The 27,565-nt window shown below is 38.4% G+C and overlaps 1 protein-coding gene across 1 annotated transcript in view; it reads right to left on the reverse strand.

The window, feature by feature from the left end:
• LOC122800234 (guanine nucleotide-binding protein G(o) subunit alpha-like) overlaps window positions 1–27,565 on the reverse strand; it is a 1,402,105-nt gene that overhangs the window by 493,672 nt on the left and 880,868 nt on the right. The window contains exon 4 of the mRNA XM_044069726.1: window positions 2,001–2,072. Coding sequence (XP_043925661.1) covers window positions 2,001–2,072 — 72 coding nt within the window. The remainder of the gene's footprint in view (window positions 1–2,000; window positions 2,073–27,565) is intronic.

The following is a 27,565-nucleotide window of genomic DNA, read 5'->3' on the forward strand; positions in this document are numbered from 1 at the left end:
TGGACGCCAGAAAGTTTGACATTGGAGCAGAATATGGGAAAATGCATGCTGGTGTAACACTGTGGCCTAGTGGCCAAAATACCAAACATCAATGTCTTCAATTTCTAGAGATTTTTTTTGTATTTTCTACATAATTTCTTCTATGTCCTTTCCCTCTAATCTTTGATGATCCCACCAACCAGATTCCTAAGTATTTTACCTCTCTGTGCCCAAAATTCCTGGGCACTGCTCTTGTAAATGTGGCACCGCTTCATTATTTATGCCTAAAGCATAAGAGCCCCTTTAAAAGACAGACAGCAGGGAAATCCCCGAGGGTGGACAGACTCCTTATAGAGATATAGAAATTACTAAGGGATCAAATGACCTAGATTTGGACTAAACTGTTTAATCCAGTACTATAATCAAAAGACCTCCCATCATCTTAGATAATCACTATTCCCCCAATTTACAAAGAAGATAAATATTTGTAACCCTGACCTGCCTACCACAAAATATCAGTTTTAAATCAAATCTATAAATTATTTATGCCAACATTAGCGTTGAAGATAAAGGGAGTGTTACCTAAATTAGCATCCAGTGATCAGGCTTCTAGAGGGTAGAAGGGCCTCGGATAATCTGATACTGACTCATGATTATTCAGAATGCAAATATAGCAAGAATGTTCGCTGTGCTATGCCTAGATGCTGAAAAAGCCTTGTGATAGGATAGAGTGAGAGACTGGAGAAAATGAGTCTTCCCAAAATAGCTATTTGCCCTATTTAGAAAGATAATGTAAAAGATCAGCAGCTCAGATTAGAATAAGGGCAATTGCTAACCTGCTATGGTGGCAAAGGCTGTTTACTTTTCTTTTTGCAGCTAGAAGGATGACAGACTGTGGGACTGGCAGTTTATTTCCCAGAGAAAAGGAGTAGCAAAAGCTGGGAAAATTTGAAGTCCTTAAAAGTCACTTTTTTCACACAAAAATACAATAAAAAGCACCTTAAAATACTTTGCTAACCCTCAAAATTAAAATAAACAATTTATCCACAGAAAAAAATAAATGTTTTTTAATTACTTTAAACAACTTTTAAACTGACAGGAAAAACTGTACTTTTAAATGGAAGTGCATTAAGTCTTGTGACAGTCTGTTAAAACACAAACTCTTAACTTAAAAATAATAGATTCATAGATTTTTGTACTAGGCTAACTGTCCTTGGGGGCCATTTTAAGCCTAGCCAATTACCCCATGTAAGAATCAAACGCTGCACCTTGTGTTTCTAAGGTAAGCACCTTAACCATTACGCCAACCTCCTACACTCCTTTCTTAAACAGGAAAAGTACAATAAAATATAACTTTCTTAAACAGGAAAAGTACGATAAACATTTTTTTTAATGTATAAAATATAACTTTCTTAAACAGGAAAAGTACGATAAACATTTTTTTTTAATGTGGAAGGTTCTTCCTGAAAGGGAACTTAGCTGCCCAGCAGGGAAGCAGCATAAACTGACGAGTGGTCCTCAGCAGCCCATACAGGAGCACACTCTTTAATGGCAGGAAAGCTCTAAAGGGCTTAGGCACCCAAACTGTCTTTTTAGTCAACTCAGCTTGAGCTAACTAATGGTTTGGTCACGTGAAAGAAGCAATGACGATTTGGAAGCTGCCTATTTGTTACATCTTTGACAAGATATAACCCATATATAGCTAAAGCTGCTGCAGTAGTGATCAATATAATGAACATTTATGAAATCCAGTTAAATATTCTCAAATGGGCTTCATCCCATGGATAAACCATATTGGTCATCTAACTTCACTTACAGTTTGGCAGTTACTATTAATTAAATAGAGATCTAAAGAATACTCTCTCAGATAAGATGCAAAATTGTTGTGCTGCTGTGGAATGCGTTGTGCACAGCAAGAACTAGGTATACAGTCAGTGTCACACAACTCACATACATCAGTGTTGTATATTGCCATCATCTTTCGCTACAAAGGTTTCTGCCAGTCAAAGCTCAGCACTTACCATGGAAGTATTCTTAAAAAAGACATTATTGCAGACAGAAGAAAACAACTTCAGACTTTCTTTCAGTCGGTTCTGTGGAAAAACACAAATTAATTATCAAACATTACTTCACCTGTAAACAAAGCACAGGACAACTACAGCTAAAGAAAATCTAGAACTGTAAACATAATAGCCTTCATATGCAGATGGACTGCATGTTTCAATTGCTACATCCCAGTGAAAGTGAAAAGTATTAAAAAGGTACCAGGAAGACAATAAAACAAACGACAGAGAAAAAAGCATAACTTAAATGGTATTGTTAGCTTCTGATTCCCCTATCCATCACAACACAACAAAGAAAGAGTGATGTGTGACAGTGAAGTCTTTAATGGGAGATGCTGTTCAGGCCAGTGGTTTAAGGCTACCAACTCAAGCAGTAGTTACTATAGCACTGGATTGTAGCATTAAAGCTCACATGCAAAGGTTTAGCCATACTAGTTATTACATCACAGATTCAGAAGTTTAAACAAAGCATAGCTTTAAGTAAATCTGTCTTTATGCCACATGAGAGACTTCCAAAGATCTGTCACTTGTGCTCATTTAATCTTGGACTTCTTTTCCCAGAGTGCTTTTTGTCTGCCCATCTACTGTCAGTCTTCCTTCAGTGAGTCTTGAGCTCCTGCATTCCTTTGGCAGTACAGCATAAACAATGTTTGCACCTCTGCTACCTGCAGACCATCAACCTTCATTACAACTATTTAATCTTCAAGACACCTCCCCCACCCAGTCTACTCACTGTACATTCCAACCAACAGCTCAAAGAGCAACAAAAGACAGACAATATCACCAATGACCCTCTTCCTGAAGCCTCAAAGTTCACCTAGAGGATCACCTATCTGATGTTACTGTCACTTCTCTGGCCAGCTCTGAGGGCTTGCATGGAAGTTGTTCATATGTTCACCTAGCCAGGTGTTTTCTTATTGATTCTTAATCAAGCCCCGATGGCTAAAGTAAACACTCACATCAAAACAAGGGCCTCCTGCATGTGTGCACTCCCACACACATGCAGAGACAGTGTGCTACCATCCCCAGCTTGGGAGCACCAAGCCCACATCCTCAGATTCTGGCTGTATCTTCAAAACTGGCGAGTTTCTGCTTGCTGATAGCAGGCAGCCAACTGGACCACCACTCCCTGTCCCCAGAACAGGAAATCTGGCAGTTTCTCATTCCCATCAACCTCATGCTTCTAAAGAAACCGGAGTCATCTGGTCAGATTCAGAGCTTTAGATCTCTACACCATGCAGCTGGGCTAATTTGGGGCTTCTTGTTACTGAAATTTAAATGCCATTCAGCCTAGTTTGCGTCTGGAAATGGTCTGAGGACCAGACCACCTACCTTGTCAACAAAGTTAGTTAGCTAATCAATTAATTAATGAATGAATAAATATGCAATTTGATGTTCTTGTTTCAAACAATAAAGGTTGGATTATAGAACTGTTCTATGAGGTGTTTACCATAACAACGTATCCTTAGATTTAAGGTCTGTTTGTTGAATAGTTGGGACTCATTCGTCTGAACACTAGGACAGCTCAGCAACTTTTTCTTCAAGAACTCCTCCCCTGCACTCATTTCATAAAGATCTGATCCTAGGATGACCAAAGGCATAGCTCTGTCATCCAGTTTATTTAACAGGGAAAATGTATTTCCAGACATACCTCCAATGCAAAGAAAGTCACTCCAAGAGGCCAGCATACCTCTCAAATGCTGTGACATACACATAGAGCTATGACTTTTAACCTTAGATTTTTCATTGTTCCTCCTATAGTTATGGACTTTATTCTGATTTGCTTCATAAAATTATATTTATTCCAATGTATATACATTATTAGACAAAGGAATCGTTGTATAGAATTATTTCCGTTATTGCTAGTTTTAGAGAGCCTAATACCTATATACCTTCTACTCCAAAATTAAAAAAGTGCTCCTCTTTTGGGCTCTGCTATGATTTTTAAAGGGCAGCACTATGACATTTATTCTTTGGAAGCTGAGAGTTACGGAAGACGCTTTAGTCATGAGAAAAGCCACAGGGAATAGAGGGAATGGAAAAATATTTGCTTTTGCAGCCAGACTTCTCAAAAATGTATCTTTGGGATAAGTGTATCACGCAACTTGTAACAAGGTAGAAATGCCAAGAAACTCTGGCTATAGGGCAGAGCAGACATTCTCTTTAATGTAAGAAATGGACACCCTAGGAGGAGCTTACTCAAGAAGCCAGCTCTGAATCTACTGGTCAAAGACCAGCTTGGCAGAAATCTCTGTGCATATGATCCCAGTAGGCAATGAGAAAATACCCACCTGGCCTAAAAAAAATCCACAAAGAATGCCACTTCTGATTAAAAAAAAAAAAAACTCTTTTTATTCAACAACTCAGTGTATGTTTCACAATAATACAGATACTGCTTCTTCAGGGTAAGTACTTCCGGTGTGTACATTTTGTTTTATCTGAGACACAGGCAGACTTAGGAATGAATGCCAGCTTAGTGCACACAGTGAATCTGCACTTGGTGAAAATGAAAAAAAAAAAAAAAAAGAATACTTTAAATGCATGTATTAACAAGGTGGGAGGACTAGTTTAAAGACCCTCTTCAGCTATGACCATTGCATAAAACAAGACATAATGCATCAAATACAATATGTTTAAGTTATGAAAGTCTATCAGTTTTACATAAAAAATATGAAATGCTCACAGGAAGACAACTTTACTCTCAAAACCCATTAATATAATGCTACTAGGTGTAGGACATACCAAGGCAACATTTTGTACACATGCTCTTAAGGGACAAAGTTTGTTAGAGCTCAGTATGAGTAGAAATACAAAGTTTAAGTGAAAATTGTGTAACAGTCAATATCTAGAAAGCCTTATGTTAACTTTTGTTTTAGTTTTGACTAAAAAGCCAACTATTGTATGTTCAATGCGTTTATCTGCTAGATGTTGGTTTCAGCAAGCAGGGCAGTCTTATAAAAGTTTTTTTCACTCACGATGAGGCCAAAGTATAGATCTGCAGGAGTGAAAAGTCCCTCTTCATATGCAATAAACGATGGAGGACTTTAAGGTAAGCTTACATGCCAGTGAGGAGGTCAGTAATCAATGTTAATAAGCTTGCACATTAAGGGTGATTCTCTCCCTATCACCTAAACCAATTGGTCTTTTTGTAATGTTCATTTGTGGGTTCTGTGGTCTGCTAAAAGATAAACCTGTAGATTTTACTGTCTGCAAACTAGTTAAGTGTTGGATGCCTAATCCTGTGTAAGTACTGACAAATGTATTTGAGTCTGTAAAGAAAAACATAAATCCGTTTTGGCTACAGGGGTGAGCAAGTTGGAAGTCTTATAGCAGTATTTAAATTAGCAGAGTTCTTTGTCAAACTAATTTTCAATGCGTTTTAAAGGCAAGGGGGATTTAATCACATAACAGCTACGAACTATATGAGACTACATCACTGAAATACTTAGGAATTACATTTTTTTCAAAATTATCTTAACTATATATAACACTAATAATACTTAGCAAGATTATGCAAGGTGGAAAGCCTAAAACATTTATCTGATTTCTAAAGTTGTAATTAATAAAAAGAATATCTTTCCTCCACTTTTATTTTACATAAAGTCATCATGCCAGCGAATACAAAAAAAACCTGTCTGTATACAAGGAAATATTTAACTTTGTTAATTCCCTAAATCCACTACAGCATAAATTATAACAATTTAGCTGCATTGAGATCTTGTGGTGGTCTGGTTTTTAATTCATATTCTTTGATTTTAAGGTCCTCAAAATGTGTCCAGTCCCTTTATTCTAACACTATGAGAAATGCATGGTTAGCAACTTTGTGTAAAATATGAAGAAACTCTTTATTATTAATATGCTGTAACAATCTGGCTATACTGTTCATCTGTGTCATGGTTAAAGCTTTATTAAATGAAGAAATTTCAGGCCCATACTATTTTGGTAGAGTTAACTCAACTTCTTCAAAGTAGGCTTTATGAAATGAATCTGTTCCAAATTTCCATTTCTACCCAAGCAATATCAAACAATATTAGTGTTTTAATATGGGGTTCAAGAATACCAACATCTGACTTATCTCTTTGAGTTCCTTTCTGCCAGTTTCTTAGAAACCATATGTTAGCACCACCTGCAATTTGCGAGTTCCATCTACTCCAAAAGGTCACATTAAGGTTAACATTACCTTGGTAACCCCATTCACTTTGTTTAGTCATTTACAGTACGATAGTGAAAATACTGCAAAGAGAAATTACAATCTCCCAAATCAACTCTTCCAAAAATAAGTTGATATAACATTTATAAATTAGGCTTTTCACTCATTGTAGTGACCTGATTAGGATCTTTCACTGAAGGATAACAAAGTATGGTTGCACTAATGGAAAATGCTCAGTTTTCCAGAAACGTTATGCATTTATGATTTACTTTTACACTTAACTTACAGGAAAAAGCCTTTTTTGAAAGACTTCCTTCCTACTCATTAAGTATGCAATAATTCAAATGAGGACATTTTTCACATATTTTGGCACTGTCCAATGGTGAAGAAACTATGGTTTATATTAATGGAAACCTTGTAATTTCAGTAATGTAGCACACAGTTCCACAATTAATATATGAGAAGCAATGCAGATTTGGTGGGAGATGTGAACATTTGATAAAATTATAAAAACCTTGTTGATGATGCCTGACAGGGAAATAAATTATGCTGCTCAGCTTAGATGCCGAAAAATCATTTGACTGGGTAGAATTAACCTTTTATTTGCAACTGTGAAAAGAATACCCATGATCTAAAGTTAGAATTACAATTTAGGCAGTTACCTGATGTAGTCACCTTCACCCAGAGCACAAGACAGGGATACCTGCCATGTCACACTTCTCAGGAATATATTTTGAGCCGCTAACCCAGTGGATAGAAATCAGAGAGATTGAATTAAGTTATTACTTTTTGTAAGTTATACTCTTCTTGAGCATATTATCAGATCCCTAGACAAAGGATTTACTTGCAATATTTCATCAGTTGAGAGTGGATGTCTGGAAACAAAATTAACCATATAAGACTCAAAACACTTTTGGGTAATTTTACCACAGATGAGAGACGGAAATAAGAACGTCCACTAATGCACTGATCAATAAATTAGACCAACTAGGTAATAATGTAATCTTGACAAGATGATAGGTGTATGGCTTACAAATAGGACATGGCAAGTATCATAGAACTGAACAGGTGAAATTCTATGTTACAAGTTAGGGTGTCTTGCAGAACATTGTATTAGGCTCATATTTGTTTAGTTTCTATTTTTCAGAAATACCTTTTTTCACCTGAGGTAGTCTATAGTGTGTATGTAGCTGACTGGAATGGGTAAACTGATTACACCTGCTACAGATAGGGCATGTCTGCAAAAGAACATGACTAAATTGCCCACTTGGGCATTGGAGAATAATATGTTGATAAGCACATCAAAAGCATATTAGATTTGGAAGACATAGACTGAAGGGTGAATATTTAACACAGTACACAATAACTGAAAATGTAGATTCATTTAAGGACATGGTTATATGAGTAGATCCAGCGTTGACTTTTTTTCTGATAAAATCAACCAATTGGTTAGTGGCAGTTATAAAAAAGATTTAGAAAATCTAGGAAATCTGAAATGATGAGATCACTGTTTGCAAGTTATATCAGACCCAAGCTAGAGTACAGGGTAATGATATAAAACTTTATGAGTAAACTAATATAAGTAAATTGGAAAGAATACAGTGAAGATATACCAAGGGCATCCGTGCAAGTGAAAATTTATGTTATTATGAAATCTTAAAATATCTGAACCATACCTCTCAATTGCCAAGATTTTTACCTCATATTTTGGTACGTTTCTCTTAAAATTTGTGGTTTTCTGGCAAATCACTAGGATAACCTCAGGACTGAGGTCACTAAATAATGACATACATTAACACTTCATATCTTTCAGAAAATGCATGCCAACACAAATCCTTTTATTCTAGTGATATCTAAAGTCTATCCCAACTTTTGGGCCTTTGCCCCCCCAGGATGTCAGGCTTTGTCCAGACTTCTTGCGCTAAGAGGCTGAGAGGTATGATCTGAACTTGTATAGTGTTTAACAGATATTTAAGAGGAGACCTTGTTTGGGGTTATCAAAGAGTAGTAGGGAGTAATCACACAACCAGTGCAGCAGATTAGATAGGAATGAAAAATGTAATACTTGGTTCTCTGAGACAGTGGGGCTGATGCATGAAATAAATTATATTAAAGCAAGCACTAGTTTAGATATTTAAGAACAACTTGGATACTTATTGTGAGAATGATTGTTTTGATATATTGGCAGGCTAGAAAGGCATTACTGCCCATGCCTGATATATCTGTATGCATATAATATGGAGACGTGTGAAATTAAAATATTTAAGAGAGTGGATAAAGGATTCAAAAAATAATCAAATGTAGTATTTTACAGGTCTCAGAAGCAAAAATCAAATCATGTATTTATGAACTGGAGGACCTTACTGCTGGAACAAAATTAAAACAATTAAAAAATTAAAACAATTAAAGGGGACTTCCAAAACAGCTGCACACTGATCAACAGGCTGACTTGACCTCTCCCAATGAGGAAACCAGAAACATTGAAAACAGGCCAAGAAAATTGCCAGTTTGGACAAAATTCAGTTACTGGCTGGTAATTATACTTCCTGGATCCCAGCAATGAAGCCATTTGGAAAACTTGTGAAAAAAACAACCAGAAAGGCAGACAAGTAAATTCTGGTTGGGAAGAATCTTGCAGCTTTTCAGCAAAAAACAAAATCAAGTTTCAGCTTTGGTTTGGGACATAGCTTCCAGCACCTTGGAGAAAATATTAAATCAAAAACAGACATAAGTGTTTAGAAGCTTTAACTATAAAGATGAACTGGTGAAACTGTAAAAAAAAAAAAAAAAAAAAAAAAAAAAAAAAAATCACAGGTTGAAATGAAGAAAAGGCTGGCTAAGCATGATGTTTCTCCAGCAGAGTTGTTTCAAAAATAGTACCATTAGAAGACAGAGCACACAGCACCACTTTGATATTTTCTACTGTACCTGAGACACTGTAAGGAACACAGTGCATTATTTTGATGAAAATACTAATAAGCAAGTGACTGGCATTCCACTGCAGGATTTGTTAATGGGGAGGGCACATGTGTGTACATGCTGTAAATCTGGCCATGATAAAGCAAGCAAGACTTATAATGGTAAAGATGCAAACATACTAGCAGAAAGAGTTGCTCCTGACAAAATCTTTGGCAGAATAAAAAAGTATTAAAAACTGGGGGCATCATAGTATTTCTGGAATATAATTATTCTTTGTACACTACGCAAAAGAGAAGCAAGGTTATTCCAACATTCAGGGAATGCAGAGAGGCAGGTGTGAGAATCAAGATGATGAACTCAGCTGTCTGAAATATTTTTCCTGGAAGATCAAAGACTGAGCCAGCAAGCACAAGCAGACTCTTCTTCTTTATGGTCTTCACTGCCAGCAGATTAAGGAAACTCTGCCAGTGTAACATTTTCAATTGTTCAACAGTCGTGGGTATTTTAAATGTGAGGTGGGGAAACCTTATGAGTGACTGTCATATATGTTGAAATTATTAAAGTGAGCATGTACTTTTTCTTTGTTATAAGATATAGAGGATTATCACTGTAACTAGACAGAAGCAAATAGAGTTAATGTGGTATTGTCATCTTGGGCTATCGGGGTTGGAATGGTGTGTAAAAGTGTACTGATCATGATATTTTATGTAGAATTAAAATGATAATTTCCCACATTTTTACAGCAGTGAATGTCTAATGTCCTTGGTTTAAGCTATGGTGACTGGGGCAATTAGGCTTAAAAATAAGACAAAATTATGAAAAGGAAAGAAAACTGTTAAGTTTATATCATTCCTAGTTATTAGCTGTATTTTCCATTAGCAAATACTCTTACTGGGAATCAAAATGTCTGCAGATGCAAGAAGCTGGCCATGAGAAGTATGAACAGTTTGTTCCAAGTGAAAGTTACAATAAACTCTCAGTTAACAGGAACTCAAGCAACTGGCAAAAAAAAAAACCTGAAGAAATACAGTACCATTTTCATGTGTTGCACTGTCCAGCCACCCCCCCTAAAAAAACACAGTTTTTCGAGTTTTAAAAAGGAAGATAGGAATAAATTCCCTCTCCACCCAACCTGAGAACAAGTCAAACTAAACAAATAGTATAGGGTACAGTATTAGTCAGGCCTATTTTTAATAGCAACTCTCAAGCAACCACAAACTACAGTCATTCGGCATCTACTAATCCCCATGGGTGCCAGTTAACTGAGAGTTTACTGTACAAAGATTATATTTCATGCATCTGCAAAGTTACTAGCTGTTTTTTTCACTGCAGACTGCTTTTACTCAAAGATGAGCTACTGCAGGTGCCAGCAATTAATCTTGACAGCTGTGAGTACTCCTTGCTGAGAAAACATAAGTGACGCAGTGTAATTAACCCCTTTCAGGTACAGTGGCAAAGTTCAGTGTAACTGTAGGAAGTGAATAAGTTATCTAAGTAGATGCCTCCACAGCAGCTTTAACACTGTAAAGCACTGTAAAGTACTGAATATAACACTGTATTTATTTAAAGGTACCCGTTGCACTTTTTCTTGGAGCTAAAAGGTGAAGATTACTGAAAGCATGCAGATTTTCAAATGTAGGATGGAAAGAGAGAAAGAAAAAGAACACATATCAACCAGTGTAAGTGGGAACACAGGCTGTAATATGTGCTTTAGAATTTTAAATTAAGTAATGCCTTTGGGTGCAGATTTCAGTTTGGGGAATCTGCTCCTATCTGGAGGGATAAACTTCACTTGTAAGTTAAAATGGGATGGAGGACCTTGAATATGCAGTGCACTTTTACTGAAGAAATATTATTAAAAAATTGTGACACATGTTAAAATGGAGATGTAACCACATAACAGATTGATCTCATAAACAATAGTGTGTGCATGTAAACCAAAAGATAGATATACATATTCAAAAGAACTGCTATGTATAACAGGAGGGAGTAATAGCTTTCTATCATAATGGCTACTCTGTCCATATTATCATGGAATATAAATGGCCTTACAAAATATAAACAAACACTATAGCACTATAATAAGTGAAGCACTACTGCAAGAGACACATCTGAAGAGAAATGAACATGTAAATTTGACAAATAGAAAATATTTCAGGGTGGACATTCAGCCCAGTATCATGGATAAAGGAAAACAGGAATAATACAGATTGCAACATGGGCTACAATAGTGATACAACAGGGGAGAAATAATAGTACATTTATGTTAGTAAGGGGATATTTTCATGGGTGGGGGATTACGATGATGCATTTATTATTCTACCAAAACTATCATCATGGAGCTTAAGAAAAATTTGGAGGAAATTATGTTTAGCAGGAAATATTATTTATGGGCGAGGACTGGAACTTGACTTACAATATACAGAATGGATCAAGGGGAACTAGAAAGGAAAATATAACAAGGAAAGGTAGACTTCTGAAGAGATATATGAGAAGATGTGAATTCAGTAGTAGGAACTAAGAATGCATATATTATTTCCCAAGGTACAATAACAGGGCTAGACTGGACAGATACACTTCACTGCAGCATGTATATTTAATGGAAAACCTTGACACATATCCAATAACTATTTCAGATCATGCACTAATAAATACTAAGATAACAATGCAAGGTATTGAGAATTCATAAACTCCAATGCCCCGGGATCAACTTATCCACACACCCACCAGGGGAAACAATATCCTAGACCTAGTCATTACCAACATGCGTGACCGGTGTTCCACACCTGAAGTCAACTCCTCTTGGGCAGATCCAACCATAAGCTAATCACCATGGATATCCACATCCCGCCCCCAACCCTCATTAAGGAAACCACTGTAAAAAAAAAATTCTCCAAAGCCAACTTCATGCTTCTTAAGACAGAAGTGGCAAACTTCACGACATCTCCGCAGATGGGCACTGCAGCTATGACTGCAGACTCCTACACAAATGTACTCAGTAAGCACTTACGCAAGTGCATGGATTGTGCTATCCCTAACAGAACCAAGACGCTATCCTCCAAAAAAAGGAAGCCAATTTGGTGTTCCCCCACTATAAACATACTCTACAACAGAAGGAAGAAACTGTTGCAGAAGAAAGTAAAATTCCATGAGCGAAGGAGCTCCCTGGTCAGCCTCAGCAAGAAACTGGGATCCCTCATAAAATCCTCCAAAGCTAGCTATGAAAACAAGATTGCCTCTGATTCGAAGGACAACCACAAAGCATTCTATAGCTATGTCAAGAATCTCAAAGGCAACACCCAGGTCTTCTCTGAGCTACAGCACAATAGTAGGAAAAATACAGAACTGATATCACCAACATCCTGACTGATAGGTTCAGTGCTAACTTTACCCCCCCCCCAACCCCTAAAGGGCCCATATTTATACAAGAAGAATGCACAGCCCCTGAAATCACAACTGCGCAGGTAAAAACTGCACTTTCCAAAGCCAAGAACACAGCTTCCATGGGACCGGACAACATCCCAGGCTGCGTTCTACATGAACTTCAGAACAAACTGGCCCCCTACCTAAGCACCATGTTCAATCATAGCCTCACATCAGGCTTTGTACCAAATGAATGGCGCACAACAAAAGTTATACCACTCCACAAAGGGGGAGCCACCATGGACCCCGGGAACTATCGCCCTATTAGCCTGATGAGCCTGGTCTGCAAGGCCATGGAACGCATCATCATGGAACTCACAAAGACATAGGTAACCTCCAAACCCTGGACCCCACCAAATTCGGGTTTGTGAAAGGCAGATCATGTCTCCTGAACCTGAGTGACTTCTTTGAACAGTCACCAAAGCTGTAGACAAGGGAAAGCCAGTTCACATAGCCTATCTTGACCTCACCAAGGCCTTCGACACCATCCCCCATTCCGGAATTATAGATAAATTCACTAAACTGGGTATAAATCCATATGTCACAAGATGGATTGCCAATTGGCTCACTGACAGAACCTACACTGTAAAAGTTGCAGACTCCAAATCTGACCTCAAACCAGTGACAAGGGGAGTACCACGGGGTTCAGTCCTGGGTTCTCTCCTGTTTGGTATCTACTTTTCTGAAGTAAGGGCTAACACAGAGGGTTTCTGGCTGACTAAGTTTGCAGATGACTGCAAACTAGGTGCCATAGTCGAGTCCCCAAACAACGTGGACATACTACAGAAGGGCCTCACTGAGACAGATGCCTGGTGTCAGAGCCATGGCCTCAAGCTAAATGCCAGAAAGTGCACTGTCATCCCCTTTGGTAAAAACTATGTCCCCATGAACTACCACATAGGTGGCAGTCCTCAACGCAGAAGGTGCGATAAGAGACCTTGGGACTCAGGTGGACAGTAGTCTCTCCTTTGATAATCATATCGCCAAGGTAGACAGAAAATCCTTCTAAGTGGCACACCTCATCACGAATGGTTTCTCATCCAGGAAAAAAAAGAGGTCATGGTTTCCCTCTACTTGGCACTCATTAGACCCATTATTGAGTACAATGCCCCTTTTGGAATGTACCTTACAAGACATCTGCAACAGCTGGGAAGGCCACAGAAGGACCTCACCAACAGGAGTATGGGTGTCAAACAGTTGTCCTACGCTGACCACCTCAAAAAACTCCAGCTTTACTCTGTAGCATATCACCTACTTTGAGGTGATCTCTGCCTAGCATACAAAGCTATGTCAAACCCAGAGCTGTTGGACATGCTACACCTAAAGAAATCCCAATCCCTCCGGGATACACGTTCTAGGGATCTAACCTTGTCACCACAATAAACAGAACATGCTGGAGGGATAAATTCCTGTCCCAGAGACTTCCCATACTCTGGAACAAGCTACCTATCTATGTCAAGCAAAGTTCCTTATTAGCACTCAAGAAAAATCTTGATGAATGGATGGGAATTAGGAAATTCACCCTGGGGATCACTGCTGTGGCCCTGCTCAACACAGGCACAGGAAAATAACTTTCTTGGGTGGCGAAAGCCAGGGAACCTTGTTGCCTAGGCTTACATAGGCCCTAGGGCCGATAGCCTAGTACCTACCTATGAAAAAAATGAGATCCTGGTGCTTTCTTATTTACCTGTTAAAATGAAAGGAATGCAAATAATGTGTAGTGGAAATGATTCAACAGTTAATAGGGAAGACAGAAATTGATTTAGATGGGATAAGCTAGTGAATGGGATAAAATGAAAACAGAGTTTAAAAACTGAGACAAAATGAGAGAGAAATAGGTAGGGGAAAGTAGTAATAATAGGAATTCTTCAGAAGGACTGACAAAGTTTTAAGTACTGCAGAATACGGGGAACCTTATAGAATAAGAGGAGGAACAACTGCAGAGTTCTAAAATGAAAACAATGAAATATTTGGACAACATGTATGAGTTTATAAACATTACTGTTAAGTAATTACTAGTTCGATAACTCTGGAATACAGAACTTTTAGCACAATGACTTAACCAACAGAATGTGGAGCCTATGCCAAGAAAAATAACCACAGATCCTATATATATTTTAGAGATATTTCAAAAATGTTATGAACATTTGCATAAAGCACAGGAATATGGAAACAAAAAAAAAAGGATCAAATGGAAATATTTATGAAATACTTAACTTAAATGTCACGGTTAGAGGACGAGGAGGCTCAACAATTAATAGCTAAGACAAAAAAAAAAAAAAAAATGGTGAGAAAAAATAGTGAGGTGTAATCAATCAACAGGGAAGTGTCCAGGAACAGACGTTATTCCTATGAAAGACTGGAAGCTGGGAGGACAACATTTATAAATATATGGACGATTTTAACAGTATTTTAAAAGGGGAAGGGAGCACCAGAATCTTGGAAGAAAACTGTGGTGGATGTTATTACACAAAGATGGTAAAGACACTTCAGTCCCAGCTTCATATTGACTTGTTTCAATTTTACAGCATGAGTATAAACTGTTTATGTCTACAATAGGTAAGAGAATGGCAAAAGTGTTGCCAACATTGAAAGACAAGGATCAGTTTGTTTTTGGAGGGGAGAAGGGCATTTGACAATATTAATGGTACAGCGATGATCCAACATGGTAAAAGAATGTAAGAAAATGCCACTACTGCTGGTGGGACTTGATCCAGAGAAAACATTCTATAGATTCAGCTAGGATTTATGGAAAGGGCAATGGTGGCATTTGCATTTCCTGATAGAGAAATTGGGTTAATTTGGAGGATACATGAAGGGTTGGAGGCAAGTATTAAGAAGGGAGGGTTCTCTCTGACAAGCTGTGTTTGAATGAAGGAACAAGGTAGGGATGTCTACTTTCCCCTTTGTTATTTGGTTTACATTTATGGCCACTGGCAAAGAAAATAACGGACTTACAAATTCAATGACAAACTGTATAGTAATAAAGAAAAAAGTTAGCTTTATTTACAGATAATACTATTTTTTACTTGAAGAATCTAAAAAAGAACATTTTGATGTTCTGGAACGTTTTGAGGGAGTTTCCAAGTTTTTTTGGGGGGATATAAAATTAATGACGTTAAGAGAGACTATACCAGTAAGTTATGTACCCACACAAAATAGTTTAGCAATTCCCATATTTGTTAGCACATGATATTATGAAGTATTTAGGTGTATATGGCCGTTGAGAATATGTGGGAAGAGACAAACCACAATATAATAAAAAAAATGAGAAAGAGGAACATCTTACCTGCATGGATAGCAAGAAACAAGCAGAGAAAATATTTTAGTCCTTTTAGTTTTATACACAGATCAGGCATATTTCTATCAAAGAAGAAGTTGTGGATGATAATAAAGAACTGAAGGAATTTTTTGGGGAGAGGAAGAGAGCAAGATTTAAGTGGGAAAAGATAGTTATCCCCAAAAGCCAAGGTGGTTTACAATTACCTGATGTGAAAGGATACTTTAGAACTACACAGTTAAGCCTCATATACATAACACAAACTGGTTTTAAATCAAAGTTGGCAAGGAATATGATGTTGAAATCGGGAAAGTGGGTTCAAGAAATAAGGAAAGAGAGTAGGACTTTGGGTGCAGGTTCTTAAGGAGAACAACAACCGTACAGTACATTATGTTCCTTAAGTAGCAGAAAATATTCCAAGAACTAAAACAACACAGGAAAAGAGAAAGGGGATTTTGTGAATAGGGATAACTGCATGGAGGGTGGAATTCACTGCAGAAAATTAGCAAAAGAACTAGGGTACTAGAAGTGAATAACTAAAGAAGGTAAGGTAACAGACTGGGATGAGGCAAAGCAGAAGTTTGGACTGCAGGTTAGGGACGTCTTCCTTACCATGGATTAATATCAAAGTAGAGGCAAAGAGAAAGGGATAAGGGAGTGATAAATGGAAGACCAACGCTGGCACAGTTTTTAGCTGAAAATAGAACAGAAGCTGTTGTTAAAAGTGGGATAATTAGTAGGAGATATACAATAGTTCATGACAACTATAAGAATCAGAAAAGGTTATAAAAGATTGAGTGGGTCTATATTACCTTATCGAAAGCTGATGAGAGTGAACACTCTTTGATCGACCCGTAAATGTCGAATGCACTAAATAGCGAAGACACGGAACAGCTATTTTTTTCCCAGGGAAAAAAAAAAATCACCGAGTAGTTTTCAGGAGTTTGCCATTTCCTCCACTGTGGTGCGATCTCAAAGTTGGTGTATTTAAGTAGGGGTGGTGTGGGAGGGCAAGGTCCCCTACTTTAGGTTATTTGCATTTTTTTTTTTTTTGTGGAACAGCGATTTTTTTCCCTGGGAAAAAAAAAATCGCTGTTCTGTGTCTTCGCTATTTAGTGAGTTTGTTATTTAGGGGGTTGATCAAAGAGTGTTCACTCTTATCAGCTTTTGATACAGTAATATAGACCTGATTGGGTAGAGAGACTCAAAAAACAATTTAGAATGGCCCAATGGGATGACATCAGTATGGCTTCCAAGTAAACAACAAAATCCAGAACATTTAGAATTGTTTTTGTGAAAGTGTTTGTATAGTTTTATACCCTAAGCCAGTGATGGTGAAACTTTTGGGCTTGGCATGTCAAAAATTTGGGAAATGCTTATCTTGACTCTGCTGGCGTGTCACACACCCCCCCCCCAGATGAAAAAAGAGAAACAGCTCTTTATATATTCATTTATTTAAAAAAAAAAACAGTCCAATCATGTGTGTTGCTATGTATTATAAAAGTAAAAGAAAAAGCAGTGGCTTACAATAGAGAAAACGATATGTGCACTGATAATTGGGCTTAAAATAGTGCACTGAAAAATTAACCTACTTTTAATAGTAATTTTGAGCTGAACTTAAAAAATAAGGACTACACTGCATTTGATTTGATTAACATCAATTTATTACTTTTTTTGTTGCAGAGTTTTAATAGGTAAGTACAGGGTCACATATTTCTTGTATTTTTGTTCATTCAGTTTCCTTGGTAACTTGGGTGTTGGTGAACGCTGGTGTGTCACCTTTGACATGCGTGTCATAGGTTCGCCATCACTGCCCTAAGCAAACTTCAGAGAAATTTTCCTCAGGTAGACAGCAAATGCTCGAGGTGTGAAAGGAAAAAGAGACACAATTGGGAACACATTTTACAGGAGAGTAATGTGCTGATAGATTTTTAAAAAATCACTGCAGTGTACTTTGTCAAAAACGGCAATACAGTAAAAGCTTGTAACTCAGAAAATTACTTGAACTGGGATGCAGATTTTGAATTGCCTAGAAGTATTAAGGATGTACTAAGTATAATGTTATTGCTTACCAAAAAAATACTATAAAATGTAAATCAAAATCTAAACCAACTGAAGTACTGAATACTGCAAAGGAGAAAAAAAAGAACTGGAGGTGAGATCTTTAAAATAGTGAAGGAGTAAATTACATAGAAATAAATGGAATATTTGGGAATAATACATGCAGAATAATATTCAGGAAGATGATTGAGGTTCGAGGGGTGGCATTAACTAAGCAATTTATACAATGTTTCTGAATGATAATTGTTAAAAAAAATATCTAAGTATCTTGCATGAAAACAATGAGAAATATCGCTAAGGTTTTGTCTTCAATTAATGTGTGTGTGCCTATGTTAGTTCAATTGCGATTTAATAAAGATGTTTAAACAAACAAGTTTCCACAAAAAATATTTAAAAAGTACAAGCAGTACAAGTGTTTGTCTTTCTTCAGATTTTATATATTTTCCAGCACTTTCTGGTGCCCCTGACCAAAGATCTTCCAGCACTTTTTGGGCCCCCTTTCCAAAGAGGTTTATGCAAACATCATCTTCTACTTCTTCTTTCGGCTTTTCCCAGTTAGGGGTCGCCACAGCGGATTACCTGTCCGCTCATGATTGGCAGTTAAGTTTTACAGTGTTGAGTTGCCAGCCTGGCGCCCAACCTTCCACAGAAGGCGCGCACACGCATACACTCACACCTAGGGCCAATTTAGTGTGTCCAATCCACCTACAGCATGTCTTTGGAATGTGGGAGGAAACCGGAGCACCCGGAGGAAACCCACACGATCATAGGGAGGACATGCAGACTCCATACAGAAAGCACCCCAGTCGAGGATCGAACCAGAGAACCTCTTGCTGTGAGGCGGCAACGCTAACAACTGCACCACCACGGCCACCCTAGGTTTATGCAAACATAAAAACCAAAATTAAACTTTTTTATCTTGGTGGGATGGTGGCAAACTCTATGGTCACAACATGGAGTGAAATACATATCAGAAAAAAGTGTGTGTTAGGGAAATGGGGGGTTTGGGGATGCCTAGTTTGGGCAACTGGTTAAATGGTGTTTTTTAAAATTGTAATTAGCCCTAATCTTGAATGAGTACTTGTCAGTCTGGAAGAAAATGATCCTGGCTGAAGAAAGGAGGGAAGCAGAATTAGATATATTTGAACAGAATATAATACATTATCACTAGATCAGCTACACTTCTAGTAAAAAAATATGGCAGAGCAATTTATTATTTGATTCAAACTTGCTAAATATAGGAACTGTCAAATTCAACAGATACCAAATGGGACAAAAGGGCAAGTCGTAAGAGACCAAATATTTTCTGGCACTGGAGTTACCAAAATAATACCCTTAGATACTGACACTAGCTTTATAATGCAGGTTGCAGTTTGAGCTGGGAATAGGCAGAAGTTAAAGTCCAAGACAAGCATCTGAATCATATTTTGGTAAATTAAGATAAGAAACCAAATGGGGGCAGGAAGATCAAGAAGAAAGAACAGAGTTAGTGGACTGGATAGTAGTAGTCAGAAAAGGAGAAAAGACTATTAAGCATATTACTGATTCATATCAGGAAATTATGGAGAATAAATATTTAGCAGCAACCCAGTTTGCTCAATACTGGGATTAGATACTAGATTTTCAGGATGGCAAAGAGATGAAGAGAGATTTGCTCCCTTATGAAGTACTGTAAATCTAAACATTTTGAATGTTCATAGGTTTATAGGATCATAGACAAGTACTCAGCCAATCAGTCTGTAGGCCATTACAAGTCTAGCCAATAATTCATATTCAAAAGTTCCCAAAAACTTCAAGGAGGGCAATACAAGACAGACCGGGTGAGAATTTCGGGCCACCCATTCAATTATGTAGCTTTACCTTGAAGGTGACAAGGGTGTTACTGTGCTTCATATGAAGGTGTCTACACTGACACATGACCAGATTGGTACTAGAAGTGCAAATGGAATGAGTAGGAGAATCAGTTACACATGTTTTAACAGTGAGCATGACTATAAAAGAATTACAGGCAAGGATATTTTGGTAGAGTGCTACTAGCAAAGTACATTAAGGGAGTCTGTGTACAGGCAGAAGTACCAGCCTGTAGAGAGTTGTTAGCCTTGATCATGTTGGCTGCCAAAAAGGAATTACAAGACTCTAGAGAAATACAGACCTGCCAAAAAATGAAGGAGCTTAAGAGAAAAATGAAGAAACTGTAACTGGAGGAGAGGTATTATCCAAGAGATGTACGACTACGTTTTGTGAACAAATGGATGAATTGGCTCAATAATATGGACAACATTCCATAGATATGATGATAAAAATTAACGCGCTATCACACACACACACTTTCTCTCTCTTAATGCCCCCCCACACACACAATTTTTCTCTCAATGTCCCACCCCCACTAGGATGTAAAGGAATAGGAAAATGTCAAGTGCAGCAGCACTGACAGCATGGCCATTCTGACCGTTGATCTCAATAACTGTAAAAGCTATGAGATACGACATTGATCCTGGCACATGAATCTATAGTGCATTTTTTATCTTTGTTGAAATGTTTTCCTCTCTAAAGCATAGTTTTTGTTATTGAATATTTTAATAAAGATTTTTTTTTTAAATTGACTGACCGAAAAGCATCACGTTTACAGCAAATGACGGAGGATTTATCCTAACTTAGACCTAGATTTTTATTTTATGTTTGATTATTGTACTTGAATAATCTGTTACTTTCTATTTTAAATACTCTTCTTATTTGGGTACTACAAAATTTCAATTAACAAATGCCAAGTTTTATTTGTATATTTCAGTTATTTGGTAGTATTTTTTTTTATTACACACTGAATATTTTAATAAAAAGAAATTTGACAAAAGAAATGGCATCTAGGTATTAATGCTGAGCAACCTGATTATATCATCAAGTTTTTTTACACTCATCAGGCCAGCATGTTTCAGGTGCTGAGTTGTAAAATACGTCTTAAGTGTAGATATTCTTGGATTGATAACTGGTTGCAATCAAGCCAGCACACAAGTGAAGCAAGCTTTATTTTGAGGACGAGTTTTTTTTTTTTTCCAGTTGTCATAATCAAGAGACCATCCACTTACAAGGTTATGTTAAGGTGTATCCAGGTCCCGGGTAAGGCTGCTCAGGAACAAGGAGAACAGAAATGGTCACACACCTCATCCTTGGGGATAGCAACTACAGATGGTGTACAATTCTGACAGGGAAGACCTGAAAGAAACCTGTCAGACTCGACAAGAACAACGTCCTGGAATAGTTTTAAGTCTGGAGCCAAGAGCTAATTTTCCCAGTTTTGATAGAAGAAAATATTTATCCTTGGATTGAAAGATCAGGACATCATCAACCAACTCTCAGTCAGCAAAGATCTGTTACATTACAGACTGCAGTGGGAGTGCTGAAGCCATTACAAAAGCCATACTAGTCACTATATAATGGAACACCTTTGTTGACATAATCAAGAATTTGAATATAGATTTTTTTCAAAGACATTAGTTGACAAGGGGTGGCAACTGGAAGGAAGATTCCTATGAGAAAGGAAAGTAAACTTTATAGAGTGAAACAAATGAAGGCATGCTTCAGTTTTGAGGGAAGAATTCCAAAGTGAGTGACAAGTTAACTACAACTGGTGCAGACAGGAGGATCGAGAATTTAGCCCAAGCTGATATGGATTACAAGACATCACAGCCACCAAAGAAAGAAAGAAAGAGTCTTCAAAAAATAAGTTGTAGGAATCAGTGAATTCACACAGGGTCAATCTTCACAAAGAATGGCATGAACTGTAACTGAGGGAAGGGACATGCCCTTTCACAAATGTCAGGATGCCAAAAATGACCATCTACTTCATCAAAGAAACTGGATATGGCTGATAACCAACTACACTTTATCAGTGAAGCAGCTTACCTTAAAGTAAACAGGAATGAAAGGTAGCCTAAGGCTAAGGCTGGCCAAGCATGCTGTGAATATGTCCCTTCATAGGTTCAAAGGTGTGTACTAGGCCAACGGCCCTGGAGCCTTTACAAGCCTAGCCCACAGAAGTGCTCTGGCATCATGCCACCATTAGTTCCTGGTGCCTCTATCAAGTAGAACCACTGAAGTGATCCCCAGGGTGAACTTTCTATTTCTCATCCACTCATCAAGATTTCTCTTGGAAAAGGGCCAGTGAGGTGCTCTGCTTGACATGTATGGGAAGTCTATTTCAGAGCATGGGCAGTCTCTGGGTTATGAGCTTGTCCCTCCAGCATGTTCTGTTGATTGTAGTAAAGAGGTTGAGGGCCCTGGAGCGTGTGGTGTGGAGGGATTGGTATTTCTTTAGGTGTAACATTTCTAACAGGGCTGGGTCAGACATGGCTTTGTAAGTCAAGCAGAGATCGCCTCTTAATAGACGATATGAGACAGAGAAAAGCTAGTCTCTCTTGAGCCTGTCCATGCAGGGCATGTGTTTAAGGCCTAGGATCCTCTTTGTGAGGTACTTTTGTGGCCTTTCCAGCTGTTGCAGGTGTTTAGTGATGTACATGCCAAATGGGGCTTTATACTCGATGATTGGTCTAATGAGGAAAGAGTAGAGAGAGAGATGATGACCTCTTTCTTCCTGGATCCTGGATGGAATAATGAGATGTGCCACAGAGAAGGACTTTCTGACCACAGTGGCAATATTTATTTATTTATTTATTTATATTTGTTGACCGGGAGTGTCCGACTGGACGTAGGTCCATTTTCAGCGGAGGCCCGGGGAGAAAAGCTCCACAGTTAAAATAAACAGACAGTAGTTACACTGGATTACATAGCGATTCAAAATTTACATAGCAATTACTTACAACATATTTACAGATGAAGAACATAGTACATCAGTAGACAACTAGAATCTTTATCTGTGAAGTACATAACAGACATTAACAAATGTTAAAATAAGAAGTTCCTAGTGTATAAGTACTAGGCTTATGAGAATCTGAGCTTGCTATAATCAAGGTAGCTAGTGGAGTGGAAAGAAAGGCAGTGGTGGGATGGGGCGGGTGATATTAGAGTGGGAGTTGCAAGGGCATAGCTAGCATGTTTTTAGGTGCGCTTTTAGTAAAGTTTTGAAGTGAGTGCATGATGGTACGGAGTTCAAGGCAGCCCAGTTCAGCAAGTGAGAGACAGTGGTGACTACGGTAGGATGCCCCTGTGGCAAATTTGGCAATTTTGTTGTAGCAGGTCTCTAGCTTGTTTAGATCGCATTGCCTTAGGTTGGTATATATTGGAGAGGCATAAAGTAGGGTGGAGATAAGGTGGGAATTCGCTACTGAAATCTTTGCTGCTTTGGTGAGAAGATGCTTATTTCTGTATAACGCTCCTAGTTTTTTGTGGACGTTTTTTATGGTCATGGATATGTGAATGTCAAATTTTAGTTTATTGTCTATTTCCACTCCTAGCAATTTGGTGTGTTCAGTTGGGTATATAATGGTGTTGTCTTTTACTGTGATGTTAAAGTGAGAGTTGGTTTGAGTATGTTTGGTGGGTTGGAAGATGAGTAGTTTAGTTTTGTTTGGGTTGAGTATTAAGTGGGCATCGGATAACCAAGTTTCAACAGAGGAATAGGCTTCCTGTGTGACTTTTTGCAGTTTGGGTAGGGACTGGGCTGAGCAGATGATGGTCGAGTCATCTGCGTATTGTATGAGTGTGCCATATGTGGTGGCAGAGGCTAGATTATTTGTGAAACAGAGAAGAGTAGGGGTCCAAGGATGGATCCTTGGGGAACCCCTATGGAGGCAGGTAGTTGGGGAGATATGTCATTCTGCCATACAACGGATTGTTGGCGGTCAGACAGGTAACTCTGAAACCAGTTGGTGACTGACTGTGAGAAGGATAGGTTATTGAGAACAGAGATACGTTGTTTGTGTGGGACCATGTCAAATGCTTTAGATAGGTCTAGGAAAGTAGCAGAGGAGAGATAGCCATTGTTTTTATGCTGAAGGATAGTGTTAGTAAAGGAGAGTAAGGCAGTGGTGGTGCTATGGTTTGGTCGGAAACCATGCTGAGTATTGGAAAAGAGGTTGTTAGTAAGGAGGTAGTCTGAGACCTGAGAGTGTATGCATCTCTCTAGTATTTTGGAGAGTGGAGAGAGAATAGCTATGGGGCAGTAATTGGTTAGTTCTGTGGAGGGTCCGCCTTTGTGGAGGGGAATTATATGTGATACTTTCCACAGTGTGGGAACATAACTTTCTGACAGAGATCGGTTAATCAAGATGGATACTGGGTAGGCCAGAGCATCAGCTGCGATTTGTAGGTATTCACTTGGGAGGTTGTCTGCTGCTAATTTGGTGGGTTTAAGTTTAGTTAATAGTTTTTTTATGTTGGAGGTACGGACAGGAGAAAAAGAGAAGGCAGTGGAGGGAGATTAGTAGTTGAAGGTGTGGGTTGGAGGGGAGGGGGGTTGTGTTGTTTAGTTAGTGATAGTATGGTTTGTGTGAAGTGTGTGTTGAATGAGGTAGCAATATTTTCTGAGGAGTGAAGGATGTTAGGAGGAGGGGTACTGACTTTACCTGGGTGGAGGATGGAGTTTATGGAGGACCAGAATTGTTTGGGGCTGTGTTCGGAGGAGTCTAGGGCAGACTGGTAGTATTGGAATTTGTTCTGTTTTATTAGCTTTTTGACTCTATTGCATAGTTCTAGGAATTTCTGTCTAGTTGGTATAGTGGTTGAAGGACAGGTTGCTGTCAACTTGTGTCCCCAGATCTCTTATAATGCCTTCAGTGTTCAGTAGGCTACCATCAATGTGGTAATTAGTGGGAACTGAGTTTTTCCCAAAGGGAATGACTATGCATTTTTTGGCATTAATCTTAAGGCCATGGTTTCGACACCAGTTCTTGGTCTCAGTGAGGCCCTTCTGTAGGATGTCTACATCACTTGAGGAGTTAATAATGGCTCCCAGGTTGCAATTGTCGGTGAACTTGGTCAGCTAGAGTCCCTCCATGTTGGCCTGAACTTCTGAGAAATAGATGCCAAACAGAAGAGGATCCAGGACCGATCCCTGTGGGACTCCACTTGTGACTGGTCGGCAGTCTGACTTGGAGTCTGGTACTTTCACACTGTGGGTTCTATCTGAGAGCCAATTTGCAACCCACCTAGTGATATACGGGTTGATGCCTAGTTTGGTGAGTCTATCAATAATCCAGCATCCACAGCAAAAATCACATTCATGTATCTACACATTTTTTGGGTAGAGTTTCGGAGAGACTTTTAAAATATAGTGGATCCCCTCCAACGGCCCCCACACACTTAACCTCTAGAATAATAGCTAACAGTGCTGTCTGAATGATCTGTGGAGATCATTTTTTTTAACCTATTGAGTGAGAGTGAGTCACTGTCAGTGGTAACACAATGTATGGAAAGAAGTAAAACAACAAAGAGGGCACAAAGGGTCTTTCTTTATGCCAGAAGAAAAAGTATAACAATCTGGTCAGCACTGAACTCTGGACCTTGGAGTTGTAAAGCACAGATCTTACCACAGAGACACAAAGAAATATAAAAAGACTGCATATGCAGGCAGCTTTATCAGAAATATGCAACAGCTACAGAATACCGGATAATGTCATGCATGTTCTAAATTCTAACAAGGGACAGAGGCACAAAATCTGTTAAAACTATATGCATATGTTACAGTCCCTCTTTCAAAAGTTAAAGCTTCCAATTTTTATAACAAGGTTAAGTTTTATTCATGAAAATAAGTAGCAATTTAATATAAAAATGGTTTTATTTTTGGCTCTTACTTCAATAAGAAAAAACACATCTACATTTTCAGATACAAAGCTAAAACACTATTATTATTACAAAAAGATTAGATTTCCTAAATTCATTTTAAATTTAAATGCAATATACAACTTTTCCGTTCTTACTGTTGTCCAAGCACCCTACTGCTTTTAATAAAAAATTACCATACTTGGCACATTTGGACTCTGATGCTGACATATTAAAGTGTAATTCAGTGCAAGAATATTTACAACAGTAGATTTCCAAGGAAAGGCTACTGTAACAGTAAATCATAACCTTTGGGTTAACCACATTCTGGTGCAGACGGATAAATTACTGATCATGGCCCTGGTGACAACAGTTCAATTAGCAGCTCGGACGTTTGACGGCATGGTATGGAAGGATGGGTATACCTATCATGGCGGGGGGGGGGGCACATATGGGGCAAATTCTCTTGTGGAGCTCTGGAGAAGGCCAGGGCTTGGAGCTGCCTACCATGCTGGAGTAGGTAGGAAGACTGCAAAGAAATGGTCACTGTGACCAAGTGAACATATCCTCAAGGGTATAATTCACAACCCGCCCAACATATACAATGAAAGTGCTTGTATTAGGCCAGCGAAATCCCTCAATGACTGCACTATGACAGCACTTTGCTTGGGCCATCTTGCTCTGCAGTGCCTGCAGTTGCAACCTCTATAACCTAGAATGGAACTGGGGGATTCCGGGAATATGCCCCTTTTTCATAAGGGAGGCTATCCCTGCCTGAATCACATTATGAAGCCTGTCAAACCATGCAGGAGCTACACAGCTGCGACTATTGGGTGCATTATGAATGTACTTGATGTCAGCAGTGTTGAGATGAGAAAAATCATAACCTTTGAGTTTAACCCTCCCTGTGTTCTACTCTACCAGTCAGAAAATTGACCAGCTGTCACTCTCTAAGATGACTAGTGCTGGTCTTGTGCCACTGCCCCACTGATCCGTGGCTAGTATGCAAGTCTTATATATAAAGACATCATTCCAAGGAGGTTTCTTCAGTTCTATGAGCTACATGTGGCCCTCCAATGGCCTTGACTGTAGTAAGCTTCTGTTATTTAAACAAGTAAATAGTTAAAACGTATAATTCTGGAATATTTCAGTCAAAGAATATAAAAGATTTTTACAAGCAAGTACGTTTACAGTGACCGCTCCTTGCAGATCTGCTATTCAAGCAATTACCTTACATAAATATACTATCTTCTTCAGGAAGAATTCATATGACAGTAAATCATAACACTTGGGTAAATTCCTGTGTAGTATATGTATGCCATTGGGAGGTGAACAGTTAATGAATCCCCTTATAACACAGTTGCACCAAAAATGAAGGTTACATACTTACAATAACCATAGATCCCTATTGTCTGCTTTTGTTCTTCCTCAATGGATGGGTTATTGGACCCAGCTTCAGCCACTCTTGGACTTTGGATCCAATGATAAGGCTCCTCCTCTTACCCATAATTCCTCTCCTTGTGGTAAGTTACCTCAGATCAAGTTCGCCCCTTCCTTATAAAAAAAAAATTACACCTTCTCCAGCTGTGAAAATATTGCCAAGAAACAAAGTAAAACCCCTGACACACAGTATCCGAAGATTAAATGACCAAGTTACCAATAAATCAGTGCAGTGACATCTGAAACAAAGTAATATGACAACTGGAAGGGGGATGCAGGGAGTGAGGGAAGTTGAAGGAGAGAAGCAGACAACACAGATTTATTGTTATGGTAAGTACACAACTTTCGCATCAGATGTTGTCTCTACCGTCCATTCCTCAATGGATGGGACAGTCTCTAGCTATCAAATACTGGGAGGAGTCACGGAAGGATATTAGAGGTTGGCTGACACAAAGGAAGCTCTGGACCTAGACTGCAATTGGGATATAAAGGTATGGACATCAGATCAAGTAGTTGCAGCACAAATGTCACCAACTG

Source organism: Protopterus annectens, chromosome 4.part0, assembly GCF_019279795.1.
Source record: "Protopterus annectens isolate FY-2018-M chromosome 4.part0, PAN1.0, whole genome shotgun sequence".
In the NCBI taxonomy this organism is placed as follows: domain Eukaryota; kingdom Metazoa; phylum Chordata; order Ceratodontiformes; family Protopteridae; genus Protopterus; species Protopterus annectens.